The 18,674-nt window shown below is 48.5% G+C and overlaps 2 protein-coding genes across 3 annotated transcripts in view; one reads left to right on the top strand and one right to left on the bottom strand.

Moving 5' to 3' along the window:
* LOC119436688 (60S ribosomal protein L28) overlaps positions 1-18,674 on the top strand; it is a 420,941-nt gene that overhangs the window by 59,255 nt on the left and 343,012 nt on the right. The window lies entirely within an intron of this gene.
* The window catches only part of LOC119436691 (GTPase-activating protein and VPS9 domain-containing protein 1), a 261,172-nt gene that overhangs the window by 86,697 nt on the left and 155,801 nt on the right, over positions 1-18,674 (bottom strand). For both annotated transcript variants that reach the window (XM_037703656.2, XM_049659648.1), the window contains exon 12: positions 16,639-16,931. In XM_037703656.2, coding sequence (XP_037559584.1) covers positions 16,639-16,931 — 293 coding nt within the window. The remainder of the gene's footprint in view (positions 1-16,638; positions 16,932-18,674) is intronic.

Raw genomic sequence — 18,674 nt, 5'->3', positions numbered from 1 at the left:
ACTGCTTGCGTCACGCGCGCGTCTGAGCCACTGAGCGCGCGCCGCAGCCGTTCCGGAGGGGATGAAGTAGATGCTTCACACGTCTGTCAGGATTAGTTTCTGCGACATTCGTCGTGAGGCTCCACCCAGAGGGTATTCTCCCCCACGACCGTAAAGCAGGCGTGAACGCTAGCTGACGGGAGAGAGTAGGAAAGGGCACTCGGAGAGGGTGGTGAACGGTTGGATCGGCCGCATCTGGCTGGCATTGAAAAAATAGATGAGGCGCTGGGTGCTGGAACTGTGAAATTCACTATGTTGATTCTTAGATGGATACCTCAGGGCAAGACAGAGCCATTTTTTAAAATTTCCTTGCTGAAAAATTTTTGCGGATCACCAAATTTAGTATTGATGATGAGGATTTTATCAATAAAATTTTGATTAAATATCACAAATCACAGACACAACATATACAAAAAACGGGCTTGTCTTGCCCTCAAAAATTTAATAAACGTATGTAAGTCGCACCAGTGCATAAGACGCATCTGTTCGTTCAGTAAGCAATTAAAAAAAAATTACAGTGACATTTCACTCCGTGAACGCGGGTCACGCGCAAGCGTATGGGTGCCATATATTTTCACTCCAGGCGCACTTCTGCCGTCGTGGTTGCCACGATGTTCCGTATAAAGTCCAAGTCCGCGCGCCGTATGCTTTATGTGCAAGTGAAAGCGTGCGCCGGTGAGCCAAATCGCGCACAAGGGAGGAAAGCGGGAAGGCAGCACGGGAGGAAGGGGGGGGGGAAGGCTTGTACTCTTTTAACAACTGCGTAGTTTGCGCAGCGGCATGCGCCGTATCTTGACAGCGATCTGCAGATGCGACGACTTCGGGGTCGGTTGACTCGCGGTCGGCCAGCCGCCGCATGCGTTGCTGCTCCGTCCTTCTCACACAGTGCTCGGGAACACGATCACAAGAAGAACCCGGCACCTCGATAGCGCGCACAGAAGACACGTAGCAATTAAGTCAACCAGCCGGCCTTCGCGTGGCCATAACATCGAATACGATTTTGATGGCAGTTTTCCCGGAAAAAAATAAAAAACGTACCTAAGTCCAATAAGATGAACCGCCGAAAAATTCTGAAAAAAAAAAAAAAAATGCGTCTTCTACACCGGAAAATACAGTACACACAATAAATGCCGGTACTACACTGATAGCGCACGAATTGTCGATGCTGAATGTTTCGTGACAGTCCACAAGAATAAGCGAGTTACTAGCGATAATATGTCTTTGCTACAAGGTATTACAATGTACAGAACAGCTACCTCTCAAGCCTTGTCCACAGCAAGAACAAATCTCACGGAAGTAAGCATACCCACGAGAGATTAGGCAAAAAATTATCAGATAGCGACCGCACCGAGGAACTTTAGCGAGTCAGAAACATGACAAGCCGCTGCTTCAAGATAAAGTACGAAGAGCACAACACACTAATCCTGATTCAATAAATGAGTGGAAAGTTTGGAAAGCTTGGAATACATATTCATCTGTGGTGAAAGACGATGACGATGGCAGCTACATATGCGACACGACGCGGCAAATAAGAGAGCACGAGGGTTGGTAGCAGAAGTAAAGGAGGAAGAAGACGCGAGCAAACGGGCAGCTGCGGCCACGAGGGCTGATCCAACGAGGGCTGAGCGAGGTTCGTGGAAGGAGTCCCGAGAGGGCTACCCGGGTGTACCATTGGGCAGCCTTGTGACGTGTCGCAAGCCACCGAACCGAGGTCCTGCGCATGTCCCGTGCCTGGCCGGTTCCCGAGATCCAGCAGTTCCAGTGCTCTCAGGAGTCTGGTGCTTTCGTAGTTCCGGCGTCAGAATCCTGAGCCACCAACCAAGCGGCTGTCGCCGCGTCACCGCCACTGCCTACCCAAGCCGCCTCCGCCGCATACGACGTGTCAACGAAGGTTCCGACCACACGTGAGCGACCACCGGGGGGCCGAATGCCGCGATGCCCGGACTTTGCGCATTAGTGGGCGAGTGACAAACTTTGTGTACTGCCACGTCGTAAGACTTCATACGCTAGCAGATAATATGTGCTAGAGAATCTTACTTGTGTCTGTGTAAGGAACGAAGCGACTGCGCGTCCGCCGGTTGTGGTTTATTGAACCAACTGGGCAAGATGGCGCTAGCGTGAGCCTTCGCCTCACACGTTCTCTCCTCTTCATCGTCTACAGTTTTCATCACACTCCCGCGGCCGCGTTGCGCGTCACCCTTCAGGAGGTAAAGCCGCTGTATAGGATGTCGCACTTGCTGGCTGTTCGATAGTAGTATCGGGAATGACCGCGCATACCGTCTCCTCCTCGAAACGTTTTATTCTCACGGCTGGTCTTCTATGCTTGAGGCGGCGCGTTTATGTCCTCAACCACAAGGTTGTCGGGCTGTTAGTTTGAAGACAGCATCGGCTTGCTGTGTTGACCAGAGCATATGAACAAGAGGTACCCTTTCTTCCTCCGTTTCCAAAGCCGCAGAAGAAGCTTTTCTGGATACTGGACTCGTCGTCGGGGCTGCACGTAGTGGTCGTTCTCAGTGATAAAATTGCCATCCTTGCTCTAAACCATCGTGATGGCGTACTTGGGACTGCGGTTCCGAGCAGTGCATCTCTGGTAATATTCGGTCTCCTCAGTGCGGCGGCGGTAGGAGGAGTGGTGATTTTGCAGCGGCAATTTCCGTGTCTCCCACACTTTGTTCACGAAGTAACTGAGAAGAATGTACTTCTCACTGTCGAGGTTGGCTTGCATACAGTGAGTGGCCTTTGACGTGCGATCTGCGCGCGTGGCGCGTTGACTGCTTTGACCTCGTGCAAGACCGTAGGGGTAGATGAGCGGTTAAGCAACTGGTCTCTTGGGCATCCTCGTCGACTGTGACCTTAGTATCTGCCTTGATTCAGGTGACCGCACTCTTTTCAGGGGCTGTTTTTCGACTTCTCTGTCACAGTCACTCGTTCCTTGGCGGTTTTTGTGGAGCCTACTCTCTTGCTTAGCGAAAACGCTGTTTCCAACAATGGTAGATTTCATCATGTGCTTGTAGTAGTTCTCTGGAACTTTTAACGAATGGTCCACCTTGGTGTACCGCGTTGGCGACTCATTCAGATGTCGCGTGTCGACGTGGTCGAACAGGCGGGACTTAAATTTCGAGCATGGGATGGAACGAGGCTGACTGAGGTAGTCGACGCTCGTTGGTGTCTTCTCGGTGTCGGTGATGCCAATTGCATCGAGTCGCCACATCTCCGTCGGGTCAGCAATGTCATGTGCTGTTTGCCCATTCCGCTCACATGCAAGGAATAGGGCAGATGCGCTGGAGTTCCAATTGGGCAAGGCATTGGCGGGCCTTACTGGGTAGACGCCTTGCACCAGCCAACCGAAGACCATCTCAACCGCGCATAGATCGCTGCTTAGACGTTCTATTCTCCCGGTCACTATGCGCCAATAGTAATCGGAACCTATAAGGACACTGATTGTCGGTATCGGCCGATCGCCCAGTCGATTCTCATCTGCGACAAACATCTTGCATTCACGCAACTGTGTGAGGAGATCTTGTCCGATGGCTGGAGTCTTCACAGTGCAGACTTCCGGTACCTCCAACGCGTCTACGGTGACGTTGCGGGAGTCGAACTGACTATGAAGTTCGAGCTTGACGCTTCGACAGCTGCAAGGGCGGGAACACTTAGAAGTGCCAAACGTCCAGAGAGAGAGGTCTTCTGTCCCGAGGGAAGGCGGGTCGAGCGTTTTGGACAGGTCACGTCGAATAAAGGTTCTCTGGCTGCCGGTGTCAAGAAGTAGTCAAACTAACATGGAATGGTGGTTTCCGGACGCCCAAACTGTGGCCGTTTGCATCAAGACAGGTACAGACGTGTCACTATTAGCTAGAGCACTTGTCACTGGCAGCTTGACACTTTTCGTTGGATCATGGCTGACAAGTGGATCACTGGTCTCCGGAAACGGGTAGTTGCGATCTTGGTTCCATATGGCACAAAGTAAGGAAAGGTGACGTTTAGAGCATAACTTGCACTTGAGCCACGCGGCGTTGCGGCACATTCGTGCCACATGGCCCTCTCTGCCGCATTTAAAACAACAGTTCTTTCCAGCAAGCCGGCGTCTGATCTCGTGGGCTGACAATGTGGCGTGGCAGTCCTTTATGGTGTGGTCACGGTTATCGCACAGTACACAGGAGGGATGCTCGTTCGATGCAGATCCTGCGGCCAAGGCTAATGCTGACGGTACCGGAGGTGGCAGACAAGGTCGGCATCGCCCTTGTCCCGCGGAGGTAGTTTTCGGTAGGCACCTTCAACGGGAGGCCTGGCTCTCTTCTCTGCTCTCGGCTTGCACCTGCAGGAACTTCATGACCTTTCGCACCTCTTGCCACGACCTCGGAGTAGCCCCGTCATCGGGCTCAGTCTCCTTCATGCGTTGACGGCAGAGAATAGCGATATCTTCGGGAAGTGATCCCATAAGGACGCGATGAAGGATAACCGCGTATTCTGAAGCTGGAACCCCGAGGCTGTCGAGGCAGCTTGTACGAAAGTGCACCTCTTCGTAGAGTTCCCACCGCTGCGATACTTGAGAAGAGCGATCAATGGGTGCGATGGCAAGTAAAATGTCGATCTGGTCGTCAACGAGGGCAGTACGACAACCGAACCTCTCTCGGAGCATTTTTACTGCTACAGCGAAGTTCGCTTCCGCCAGACGCACACCTTCGATTGCACGCTTCGCTGTTCCGGTTAAGTAGGATCTTAAGTACGAAAATTTCTCGATGTCGGACAGCTCGCGGTTATGAATCGTGGCCTCGAAATGTTCCCAGAAGCCCTGCCACTCGCGAAGTTCACCAGAGAAAACGAGTACGTGTAGTTTCGGTAGGGCAACTCGGTTTAATGGTGCTCGGGAACTTGGTTGAGTGGAGACGCCTTGGGTGGCGGTTTCGCTCAGAACGCTCTGTGTGACGCTGTCTCCGGCTCTTGCAGCAGAATTCAGAATGAAGCGGACCCGGCTCATGGTGTTGCGGATCTTGTCCTGGTACTCCAGAGTGACCGTGGCTTCCGCCTCATACTCGTCACCGTCGTCCATGAGGTCGGCAATCGTCTCGTTGAGCGCTGCTAGCACCGAGTCCTTGTCCTGCAGGTCATCCAAAATAACTTGCAGGTCGGATGGCAAAGGATGCTCGGCTTGTAGCGCTGCGGTAGCGGACGAGAAGAGCCTCATAGCAGCGGCTCGAAGTACGCCTCTGCTGCGTCGCAGTCGATCCATCGTCGGTGCAAGACGCCAGTCGTCTCCCGGGTTTCACGGCACCATAAATGTAAGGAATGAAGCGACTGCGCGTCCGCCAGTTATGGTTTATTGAACCAACAGGGCAAGATGGCGCTAGCGCGAGCCTTCGCCTCACGCGTTCTCTCCTCTTCGTAGTCTTCAGTTTTCATCATCTGTGTAAAAGAATAGTGTGAATTATATGTCCGCCTGTACAACCCATCCCAATATCACCTTTGAGTCTTTCCTCACCGCACTGCACGTCAACAAATGTGACGGTCTACGTTATTCCTTAACATTATCCCTGCTTTTAGAACAAACACGTGATCAATATTAAATATTGGTAGTTTGAGCAGTCTATATACATGTATGCGCAAGTTCTTGTGAAGAAATTAAGTAAAAGTATATTCAGGAGTACATAAGCAACGGCTTCATTCATTATGGGAAACACATTGAGTAGAGCGTCACGAGGCTGTGCAAACGTTCGTGGAGCTTTTCAATCTGATTGTTTCAGCCCTTGAAACTCTTCAGGATGGAGCTCCCGGTGGCACATCGGCAAAAGCACACCAATTGCTCACTTGTGTTTTTACTTCCACTTTCATTGTCGGTGTACACATCGCCGCCAAAGTACTCTCGTTAACGCTTCCGCTTTCGAGATTGCTTCAGTCTAGCTCACTGGACCTGGCCGCTGCCTTCATGTATGTCAACGACGTTGAGTCTGCAGTGCTCCAGATGCGGGAGTCTGGCTTTAATGACATATTCGATGCCTCTGTAAAGGTTGCCGAGGCCGCAGATGTTGAAATGAGAATGCCGCGGGTCACAGGTAGGCAGCTTCATCGCCATAACATGCCAGTGGCTAGCGTTGAAGAGCACTTTAGGCTTTCGGTGTTTCTGCCTTTTCTGGACTACCTAATAAGCCAGTTGAATGAGTGGTTTAAAAGGCATCGGCACACCTGGAAGATGCCTTCTTCCCTTCTACCACAGGATATACCCGAAGCTGCTACTCTTCCCATTGCCGAGGAGTTTGCAACTTTGTACTCAAATGTAATCTCAGCTTCGGAACTGCAAGGGGAGTTGGCAGTGTGGGCTGCGAAATGGAAGAGCGAGAAGCGAGAAACGCACAAAATGGCTGAAATGCAAGCGGTTGCCAATTGCCCAGAGGTATTCTTTCCAAACATGCACCGTCCTTTAAAGATTCTGGCAACTCTGCCCATGAGCACAGCTGAAGCGGACCGCTCTTTTTCATCGCAGAGACACCTGAAGACATACCTGAGAGCTTCAACAACAAATGAAAGATTGGTTGCCATCGCTTTTCTAAACATCCCCGTGAAATTCAAGTCCGCCCAGAAGACATTCTCTCTGTTCTCTACCTGGAACGTAGACGGCTTCAGCTGAATGTGTAGCATGAACCTCAGGCGCCTGCTGAAAATCAAGCAAGAAAGTGAAGTTATTCCGGGATTTAGATTTTTTCGAACAGCCGTAAAAAACACAGTTTTTAATTGGTAATTGTTGGTGTTTAATGTCCCAAAACCACGATATGATTATGAGAGACGCCTTAGTGGAGGGCTCCGGAAATTTCGACCACTGTTGGGACTTGGGGTAGCGTTTGTGCGCTGATCCTTCATCCAAAGGGATGAGTACGTCCGGGAGTATGAGTGATAGAAAAAAGGGTTTATGGTACATATTTACAGTGGCTTCAAATATGGAAGCCCACTCCATGGCTGAGCACTTTGAAAGTCTCAGCTCACTACATGTCTGAGCACACATGAGAACATGTCAGGACACACCACTGCACCCAAGGTGTCGGCTTATAAAGCAGTCGTCTTCCCCAGGTGACCCGACTAGGGAATGTGATTACCTTGGTGCAACCAATCAGAGGAGTCGTGTTGTTCACAGAACTCGCCTCTGTTGTCCAACTTCCGAAGCAAGGACGAGGCCATCTGGAACAGGGAGTTCACACTCCTTCCAGGAAATTCATCGACTTGGTTTCTTGCTTTCGTGATGGTCATCTTGCCAGGGTCGGGAAAGTGACCTTCACGCTGGTGCCCGCTTCCGTGAAGGGTGGTGGTTGCGGTTGCTTCTAAGTGAGCGTCTTTGTCATCGCGTTACAGCCGATGTCGGGCCGGGTCGCCAGGTAGGCGGCCGCTGATGAAGGGGGTGGCATCGGGGAAGCACCCAAAGGATGCACACTGCCGATTTTGAGACAATGCCCGTCACCGTCGGTGTCGGGCACCGTCTCCGTCTGGGCGACGCTGATGAAAGGGGGCTGCCTCGATGGAAACAACCTAAGTATGCGCCCTGCCGGTTCGAGATGCAACACAACCAGGGGTCTTGAACGTGCACTTAAATCTATGTAAACGGGCCTCGAGCACTTTTGCCCCCATCTAAAAAGGCTGCCGCATTTGTTGCTTCATTTGTTGCGCATTCTCGCCCAAAACTCACAGAGTGCCAAAGCGTTTACAAACACCGTGACATGTTTTTCCGTACGCAGACATGATTCACTGTAAATTACCAACCCAAAAAGAATCGCCCAGGAATGAAATTGTGATATTAACACTGGATTCTTAAATCACGGCAGCGCAATGCGACGAGAAAATAGGGTGGGGTAAGTGGCGGGGGGGGGGGGGGGGGGGTTGCGCAAAAAATCCCCCCCCCCCCTGGCTACCGCATCCAGTGTGATGCAATAAAATAATATGCCACAGCAACTATTGCACGCCTCACAGAACATCATAGTAGGCAAACGTCATAGGAGGCTGCAAACAATAAACATAACCCTCCCCCCCACCCAAACTGGTATTTTTAAATTTTATTTCCGGCCACTTGAAGTGTATAACTTGTGAAAATACTCTCTCTCTCTCTCTCTCGCTATATATATATATATATATAAACTGGTCTTGAATGCACTCCTTCGTGGTTTCAGAACCAGAGGTTCGCGACGCCAGTTAAGTAAAACAACACGTGCAACTTGGTGGCGTTGTCCCACTTATTGCACCTGCTCACCCGCTCGTATGATGACAACCAATCCTCCATGTCATGATCATCGGTGCCGCTAAAGATGGCAGAATCCCGCGGATGCAACACACCCAACGATGATCGCTGGAGGATGAGGTATATCTTCCTGGGCGGTGTCGTCAGGCATGGTCGCAGCAGTGCACAGCGTCCGGCTTCGGAGTTCGTTTTCGAGGTTACCCAGCACCTCCACCAAATGAAAGGGGGATTTATTGAAGCTCGTCCGAGGGATCGCAAGTGGCTTTGTATGCACAGTCCTAGCTCTTAGCATCAGCAGCTCAAGCTCAGGTCTCGTGCCGAAGTGATGGCAGTGCCCAAAGAGCTACATGCATATTCCCCACTACAATATATATGTATACGTTATATTATGCAAATGAACGGCCCCCATACATTTGAATAAGTGCTTCAATAGTACGACTTGGAAAAGTGCAACGAAAGACACCTATTAAAGCCCTCCAATTCTCAAGTTTATAGCATCTGATGGTATGTCATTTCATTAATGTCGAGAAAGACAAACTTGACATGTTGAAACCAGTTACAATAGAACATGGGCTTTACAAAGTTATAACATTTCTAGCAATACACTGATTGCCGCTTAATGTGAAAGCCTCCCAATGCGGTGTTGATGCTTCAAAACAACTTAGAAAAATAAATGAGGTGCTCCATGGGCAAGATTAGACAGAAACAACAGTTGCGAGGAGACAAGCTACGAATTAGGTGACTTTTAGCTGTTCTACATGTGTTTTTGTGAGCCCTACAGGTGTTTCAATTTTTTTTGCTGATTATCTTAGAACCCCATTTTTCATGTTTCATACACCAACAAGCATAATTATATTTACACGCATACTTCTTTATCTGTATCCGGTGACTTTACCAGCTAACAAATGTTAGAAGTCATCACTCGGTGCAGGATACACCTGCACATATCGGAAGTTTCGTGAATGTTATTGATGGTTCTATTCGTTGTCTGTTGTTGACGAACCTTGCATAATCTGACTGCATGCGTGACACGAATTGTGTAGTAGTTTCTGGAAGGTGCGCAGGCACCAGCGCAACGCTGGAACTTCCGAGGACTGATGTATAAAAGCAGACACGCTTGACCCGCAGATCAAATTTCTGATGATCGCCGACTTTGCTCGCCGCTATGTTGCGATGCAGTGTTACTTGTTTTGCTGGGCAGAAGTTCGCTCAATAAAGAGTTAAATTTGCTTGACTCTGCATCGTTCTTCACCATCACAACTACGCGATAATATTTCTAATAGAGATTTTTTGCACACCTAATTCATACATAGTTGGCTGTGCAATGAGCTACCAAAAATGAAATCGTATGACAGTTTTTGATATGATATGGCAAAGAAACGACAAAACATGAAAGTGTCAATCTCGAGAGGTCAGATAGAATTCGCTCAACTGTTGAAACTGATCAACACGAAGTAAGGGATATGGGAAATTATAATGTGGAAAAGATTGAGGATCGAAGCAGTAAAATATGGACGCAGCGTGAAATCACTGAGAAGAAAACTAGGCATAGGACAAGACAAAATGTATGCAGTGAAAGATAAGCAGGGTAATATCATCAGCAATTTCGATGGCATAGTAAAAGCAGCGGAAAAATTCTATAATGACCTGTACAGTTCCCAGAGTAGCCAAGCTACTTTCATTCGAAGTAGTGATGAACAGGATACAGAGGCCCCTTCTATAACTAGTGATGAAGTTAGAATGGCCTTGAAAGACAAGACCAGGGGAAAAGCTGCTGCAGAAGAAGGAATAACAGTCGATTTAATCAAGGATGAAGGAGATATCATACTTGAAAAGCTTGCGGCCCTTTGCAAGACCGTAGAGGCTTGGGCTAGTCGGTACATACTCGAAAGGGAAACAGCGCGAAAAAACACGACAAGAAGACAAGAAGGGAGACACACACCAGCGCTGGTGTGTGTCTCCCTTCTTGTCTTCTTGTGTTTTTTTGCACTGTTTCCCTTTCGAATTGCGGCCCTTTATACGCAATGCCTCACGACTTCAAGTGTACCAGAAAGCTGGAAGAACGCCAACATTATACTCATCCATAAGAAGGGAGACGTTAAAGAATTGCAGAATTATAGACCCATTACTTGCTCTCAGTATTGTATAAAATATTCACCAAGGTAATTACACATAGAATCAGGGCAACACTTGACTTCAGCCAACCAAGAGAACAGGCTCGCTTCAGGAAGGGATATTCTACGATAGATCATATCCATGTCATCAACCAGGTAATCGAGAAATCTGCGGAGTACAATCAACCTCTGTAATTGGCTTTGATAGATTATGAAAAAGCATTTGATTCAGTAGAGATATCAGCAGTCATAAAGGCATTACGTAATCAACGAGTACAGGGTGCATACGTGAATATATTGGAAAATATTTACAAGGATTGCACAGCAACCTTGGTTTTCTATAAGAAAAGCAGAAAGTTACCTATCAAAAAAGGGGTCAGGCAAGGAGAGACAATCTCTCCAATGCTATTCACTGCATGCTTAGAAGTATTCAAGCTCTTAAACTGGGAAGACTTAGGAGTGAGAATCAACAGCAAATATCTCAGCAACCTTCGGTTTGCAGATGACATTGTCCTATTCAGCAACAACGGGGACGAATCACAGCAAATGATTTAGGACCTCAACCAAGGGTGGAAGATTAATATGCAGAAGACAAAATTAATGTTCAATAGCCTGGCAAGGGAACAAGAATTCAGAATCGCCAGTCAGCCTCTAGAGTCTGTAAAGGAGTACGTTTATCTTGGTCAGTTACTCACAGGGGACCCAGATCATGAGAAAGAAATGTATAGAAGAATAAAATTGGGCTGGAGTGCATACGGCAGGCATTACCAAATCCTGACTGGGAGATTACCACTGTCGTTGAAAAGAAAAGTGTACAATCATTGCATTCTACCGGTGCTAACACATGGGGCAGAAACTTGGAGGTTAACAAAGAAGCTCGAGAACAAGTTAAGGACCGCACAAAGAGCGATGGAACGAAAAATGTTATGCCTAACGTTAAGAGACAGGAAGAGAGCGGTGTGGATCAGATAACAAACAGGGATAGCCGACATTCCAGTTGACATTAAGCGGAAAAAGTGGAGCTGAGCAGGCCATGTAATGCGTAGGGTGGATAACCGGTGGACCATTAGACTTGCAGAATGGATACCATGAGAACGGAAGCGCAGTCGAGGATGGCAGAAAACTAGGTGGAGTGATGAAGTTAGGAAATTCGCAGGCGCAAGTTGGAATCGGCTGGCACAAGATAGGGGTAATTGGAGATCGCAGGGAGAGGCCTTCATCCTGCAGTGGACATAAATATAGGCTGATGATGATGATGATAAAAATGGTCAAGCAGGTGTTTGCAAAGCAATCTTGTAGACAGAAGACGATGCAAGTGCAAGCGCTGATGTCAATATTTTGTGCACTATTTTTACTTCAAAGGTAAAAAGAAACTGTTGCTGCAGGCGTGTAATCAAACATGTTTTTTTATATCTAAAAGAGCATACAGATCACTAACTTATTGTTTCAAGCTCAGTTTACAGCAGGATGTTTTATGCTGGACTTGGACCGTTGAACACGAAATGGTCAAGCAACAGTGCACCACAGCCGAGGAGCGAGCGTGGGTGCCTGTAAGAGCTTGTGTCCAGTGGTTGCATGCCCTTTTCCTCCAACCGACGCGAAGCAACTGGCTTGTTGGTGCGCACCGAAGTGTGCCGACGCATGCCAGTGGTCCGGCCTTAACAATAGGAAGAAGCGCACTGATCCCAACACACTGCTTGATTGATGTCAGCTATTGGCCAATAGCTGGAAATCTGCTTATTACGAAATCCGGCAGTGTTGAAAAGAGTGAGGAGAAGGCTTCTTTCAAAAATGAGCGTGAGAAAATAAAATTGGCAGAATCCATCTCACGATGACTGTCAACGGTAATGCATATAGCATTGATTCAATATAGTGGCACAGCATATTGCCACTGTGGAAAGGAATTATGTATAAAGTGTGACCTACAGCGGGACTCCCCTTTCATGCTTCAATCAGAACACTCGGCACCATCTAGCGCCACCACTGCGAAGCCTGCGAGTGGCCTTCGAAAAACAAAATGTGGCAACTGGGCTCTTCTCGCACTTCTTTCTGGACATGCTGCGCCGTCTAGTGGCGCTACCGAGAAACCCATTTGTGGCCTCAGAGACGAGAAGCATGGCGTGTTGGTGCCTGCCAACGCTGAGAATTGTTCCCTCGTTTGCCACACCCCCAGTGACCCATACTTAGTGACCAATGTCGGCGACAGGTTCATTGAAAAGCGGCACCTACCCAATGCATTTATAACGCAGCTCGCTAAAGTGTTGGTAGGAAAGATGTTCATTGAAAAGCGCCACATACCCAGTGCATTTGTGGTTCAGGCTGCTAAAGTATCGGGTTGCTGTCCTTGAGGAACCCTTGTGCCGTGGATTTAATTCCACCCAGCATCAGAGAAATTTATAGGATCTTTTTCGTCATTGTAGAGTGGCACATTCCCATTGGCACGTACCTAGGTACCCAAGTTGCCATCAAAGATGTTCGTTCAAGAGCGGCACAGACCTAATGGCACATAACCAGCGACCCAAACTGGCATCAAAGATCTTCACTCAAGACCAACCCAGACCGAGTGGCATATACCCAGTGCTTCAAGTTGGTGTCAAAGAATTTCACTGAAAACAGTACCTACCCAGTGCTGCATCTAGTGACCCATGTCTGCATGAAAGAGGTTCGTTGAAGAGCGGCACATATATACACAATGCCACATACAGTGCAGACCGCTTATAACGTAAATCGCCGGAGTCGCGAATATCCGCACTATAAGCGGTACCGCACTATAACCAAAGCAACAATCTTCAAGGCCCCTACATATGCAAAACATGTGCACCGAGCAGCCATGCATATGCAACAGTTGAGGAATGCGGCTAGAACGTTTGCATTCAATTTACTGTCAAATCTCGTTAATTCAAAATAATTCACACGGCGGCACCTCCGACCGGCACTGCTCCGGCACCACCATATAGAGTAAAAGCTTAGGAGAGACCTCTCAATGTCGCGCGCGAACAAAAAAAAAAAAAAGAAAAAAAAATGCGGCGGAAATTTCACCCTCTCCCCAATGGCAAGGTCGCCAATTCTGCGTTGCACCGGAAGATTTGTGTACGTGCCGACGCCTCAGCCACACTACTGTAGCCACGCATAGAAAATGGCAGTGAACCCTTCTTTCTCCTTTATGCTTCCTCTACTTTCTAGTCACGTGTTGACCTTGCACGCTCTGGCTACAGCGTAGAGGGAAGCAGTGGCGCTGTCCCAGGCCAGCCAACGAAATTGCCCACGCCGGCTAACGCCCGCTTCCCGTTAACGGCAGAAAACGAAACTTCAAGGAGCTGGCGCCGGGCCGGCTGGAGCGGCGGCGGGCGTGCACGGTGTCAGTTGAAAGTGAGGGAGTTACGAGGGAGGGCAAGGGGAGCCACCGAAGCGGCGGAGTTGCCGAGGCGAAATAAATCCGCTTCCCTGCCACCCTCCTCCCTCACATTCCACAGTCTCCGCGTGCGCCCTGAAGGGCGCCATGCCGTGCCGACACCGCCCGCTTCCTGAAGTTTAGTTTGCTGTCGTTATCGTGAAAGCGAGCGTTGGCAGTTTCGTGGCCCTCGCTCACTATGCGCGCCGTGATATTTCACGACTCGCACTCAAGATTCTGGTTTCAGCCTCACTGGCTGTTTGTTCGCACCACGTGCCCTTCTCCTCCACTTCGTCTCTCTTTCTTTCTCGAGCACTTCTTGGGGCGCCCGTTTGAGGGGAGCGTTCGCCGTCTCCACTGACTTCCATACTCCTAGACAGCCGCACTGTAACCGGTATTTCGTTTCCCGCAACTGCACTATAAGCGATACGTGTTGTGGGGATTGAGGGTTGCGCCGGCATGACTGCACGGGCTTCGCCTGCTCTGCCATCCCTCGCCATCGTTCCCCGCTGGCCTCCTTCTCCGCCCGCGCCGCCTAACCGGTTCCCGCGGTGGCGCTGCGCACGCGGCGATTTGCGGTGAGGGCGGGGCGCTGACGTCACTACGCGGCCGGTTGTCGGCCGCTAGTGGCGGAGCGTGCCTCGGGACTTCTCTCCGGGACCAGCGCACGGTACGTTCATGCTTTCCTCTCGTCCGCCGACACCTTTGTGACTAGGACTGGAGCTCGCGCACGGTGCCTTTGCCCGTGCGGGGAGCGCGTACTTTGTGCTGATCCTTTCCCGACGCTAAGCCGACGAGCGGTGCCATTAGTGCTCGCGCGAGGTCGTACCTCGCCGTGCCGCACTTGCCGAAAGCCTAAGCCGAAGGATATTGCCCGTGCTCTCGCGAGTTGACCCATTGGTTATCGCCAGAGCAAGTAGCATAGCCGCCGGGACTTTTCCTCGGGCGTGTCCTAGCTTGAGCCTGTGCTCTCGCCGCGACGTGCTATAGGCGCCTGTTATTGTATTTTCGCCCTGGTGCGGGACCCCTTTGGCTCCCCTCCGTGCGGGCGTTTGTGCAGTGCTGGTGCCGACGGTTTCAGTAAACGGTTTCCGTCAACTCAGGGCTTTACTGTGTTTTTGCGTGCGTCGCTCGGTAGCCCCTTGCGGCCTCTGAGCTCGCGCGCGAGTGGTGCTGGAGGCGACGGCTGACGCGGCCCTGTGGCTCGCTAAGCTCGAACCCGCGGTGGTTGGTCTCCTGTGAGGCACCAAGAACCCACAGTGTATACATGGAGTGCTATGGGAAAATTAACGGGAGTCTGAAAAGACCGCACTATATCCGGTCCTGCACTATAAGCAGTTACATTATAAGTGGTCTATACTGTACTCAGTGACCCATGTTGATCCGATGGTTGATTTCAAACCCTGTTACCTCACTGCAGCAACCCGATGCACTACCCATTAGACCACGGACCACCTAGTGATCCAAGTAGGCGGGAAAATGGTAACAAACGTACGTACGTATGTACACACGTATATACACTGTAATCTACGGGTTCTCTCAAGCTGCCTTTGTACGTAAGGCTTAGGCTTGACGGCCGACTCCCTTGTGCTTGCTGTACGGCCGGGCTTCGGTGGTACCAGGACAAGCAGAAACACGACAACACACGATAGAATAGCAAGCACAAAAACCTTTATTGCTCCAGGGGATTCGCGTGGAAGCAGGCTAGGTTCAACCGCGACGTTTGCCGGTGTCGATAGTGGTCGAACAATAGCAGGGCGCGACAAAGGATGGAACGACATGTTTACCTGAGCTCCTTCCTTCGTCATGGCTCGCAGTCTTCCCTCGTTACCGGCATTCGCCGGCCACGCCGATCTGGACCACCCCACCTTGTTCTTGGCTCGGTCCAATGAGCGCGGGGCTCCGCTTACACGTCACCGCTGCATTTGCAACCGGTTTACAAGACGGTCGCGCCACCGCACGAAAAGCCGTTTGGCTCCCCGCACGGGAAGAGGGGAAAAGGCGTCTGCTCTCCTCACTTCCGTGGCGCGCGTAAGGATGCGGGAAAATATGAACCTTCATAATTCCCACAACACACACACACACATACATACATGGCACCTGGTAAGTGCATGAAGTACCCTAAGAATGCTAATAGCATTAAAAGGCGACTTGGCGCTCCACTTGCGAGCTCCATACACCGTGCACGAATGCAAAATTTGACTGTGTTCTTCACATCAGCATATGCTATAAGTCAACTGTTTTATCACCAAGCCCAAGGAGTGGTTCAGGACCCCTTTAAGCACACTGCCAATGGATGAAATATGCAGTTGGACCTCACTACAATGGAATTAGATATATTGAAATAATGGATATAACACAAAAACAAAATCCTCCTCCAAAGTACCCCAAGAGTACATGAATCTGTTATGTTGCTTTAATGAAGTAAAACTTCCTTACATCAACAAATCAGTTATATAGTTATATATAATGAATAAGTTACAAAAAAAAGGCTATGGTGTTGTTCATGAAAAACATGAAAACAGCGCACACTACAGCAGCAGTGATTAGAACCCAACCTGTGAAAGCAGGCAGTGGAAGAGAAAGCAAAAAGAGGAGAGGTAGGGAAGACAACCAGACAAACTCGTGGTTTGCTACCTTTTGCAGTGGCGAGGGGAAGGAAGAGAGAAAATGGGGATAGAAACAACACTGCATGCATACAAGATGCATGCACAGCATGGCTAAAGACAATCAATCAGGCAAGAAGACTGAAAGAGTAACTGTAGCAATGCTCAAAATGTTTTCTGCACCACGCAAAGAGCATTTCCACTGCTTCCATGAATACCCCACAGCCACCAGCTAAATGATGCCTATGCACATGCCACATGAGTTTCCCTACATACCTTGTGGTGCAGAAGCCCGTGGAGGTTCCAGGATTGAGTCCACAGGTGGCACTGGTGCCCGAGGTGATGTAGATGTCTGCACCATCACTATGGAGCCATCACTGCAGGTTGCTGCAGACACTCCATGTTGCTGCGGGATCAGAGGCTGCTTGGGGGACTGCGGTAGCGGTCTCAGATTACTGCGACGATGGTGCCGGTGATGATGATGATGATGATGGCTGTGGCGCAGCGCCTGGCGATCAGTGACAGGCGGTGGTGCAATTTCTTCATCTCCACCAGCAGATATTTCAGACCTGAAATACACAAACAAATGCAAGCCAATTACAATAAATAAGAAGCAGGCAAGTATCACTTGATGCCTTTTAACTGATGCAGTTCCTCAAACATTTGTGCTGAAATGTCATGATGATTCTCAATTTCAGCAATGATGCAGAGTTAGGTGTAGGTTAAATGTGAAAACAGAGACAATGCAAGCTACCTTGCTCGTGTTATGTAGAAGTATTCATGCATGTAATGCAAGCTCACCCAAGAGCTGCTATGATTCAGCCAATGTCTTTTCAACAAGATGCAAAGGTAATAAATAAAATGCAGGCCAGAATTTTGTCATTATACTGCTCCACTGTGCTGTTTCAAGAAGCATTCAACACAGCACACAGGGGACATAAACCATGTGCAACAGCCTTGACAAAAAAGAGCAGAGAAAGACTAGTCTGGTGACCATTAGAAGAAACAAAAAGAAAGAAAATTGGGACACATCTATATTTTAGAATTGTGGTGCCTACTACAGTATTAGATGACATAATACAATTTTCATGGTTCGAATGTTACCCCCACTGACAGTGTAGAAGTGCAGTATGATTACATCCTACTTATTTGCAACATTCATACTCAAGTTCTCTTCAAATGCTACAGCAAAGCCAGTACAGTCACTCCCATCTGATATGCTACAACATGTCATCCGTATTCATCACCATTCATACTAACTGCAGTCAACTTCCTAGACCTGATGTTTCATGAGAATGTGTAGGAAACAGAACAATCCAGGAAAAACATTTAACATGTTTACTGCGACGTGGGTCAAGGGTGGGTCACAGTAGTCATCCCCCTGTGCGGTTGTGCAGGGATTTTTCTACTGACATCTCTAAAAGCGACATCTCTACTAGAAATTAACATGTTAAGATTTTGAGCATGTTGCAAAGGAGCACAACTCCCTGGTGATTCACCCGTGGGTCACGACACAACTGAAGAATATGACAAGTGACCAACCAGTTGGTCATGACAAACAGGAATTGAGAATTTAAAAAGTACTGCAGCAGTGAATGTTTTAAACAGAAACGGTTCACCCATTTGTGCACACCTGTATGTGTGTTTCAGTGATCACAAGCCTGTAATGTGCATAGTAAAAGTCATGTACCACTGAGGCATTTTCCTGGGCTTTTAGGACTAAAGATTACCAAAATATTGAACTTTAAATTGCATTTTTGGATTATGTATCTATCATTCTGTTGATCTGCCTAGTTTCTTATCTCATATGTCCATATTTAAACCATAATATAATAATTTTAAAACTATAGGGTGGGAGACTTGTTTATTTTCTTCAGTTTGCAAAATACGAACTTTCCACACCCAGCAAGAAATTTACTGTGATACATCAGTAGCTATCACAGACAGAATAATAATTCTTTTTGCAGCATGAAGCTAGATGGTTGAAGCACACAACATAGGAAGCACTTTTCAAGTTTTTTTTTTTGTTGTTTTAGGTTTTTAGAATGTGTCTTTTGCGTGACCAATGCATGGTCATGTTCAAAACAATGGAGTTCAGTGTACTATAAAGTAAGAAATATTGACCCACTCATAAAAGTGCTTCCATTGTGGTGAGTCGTGTGTTTCTGCTATTGATACATATGTCATTTGTATATTTTTGGGTAGCGGTTATTTGTCTATTGTAGTAAGAACAAAATACATTGTTTTCTTAATTATGTAATGAAATATTGAACCTACAGAAAAAATAACTGCATCTTTAGAATCGGGAGAAG

This window comes from Dermacentor silvarum, chromosome 1 (assembly GCF_013339745.2).
Source record: "Dermacentor silvarum isolate Dsil-2018 chromosome 1, BIME_Dsil_1.4, whole genome shotgun sequence".
Classification (NCBI taxonomy): Eukaryota; Metazoa; Arthropoda; class Arachnida; order Ixodida; family Ixodidae; genus Dermacentor; species Dermacentor silvarum.
The sequence above is the reverse complement of the archived record's forward strand: the minus strand, read 5'-3'. Positions and strand labels throughout refer to the sequence as shown.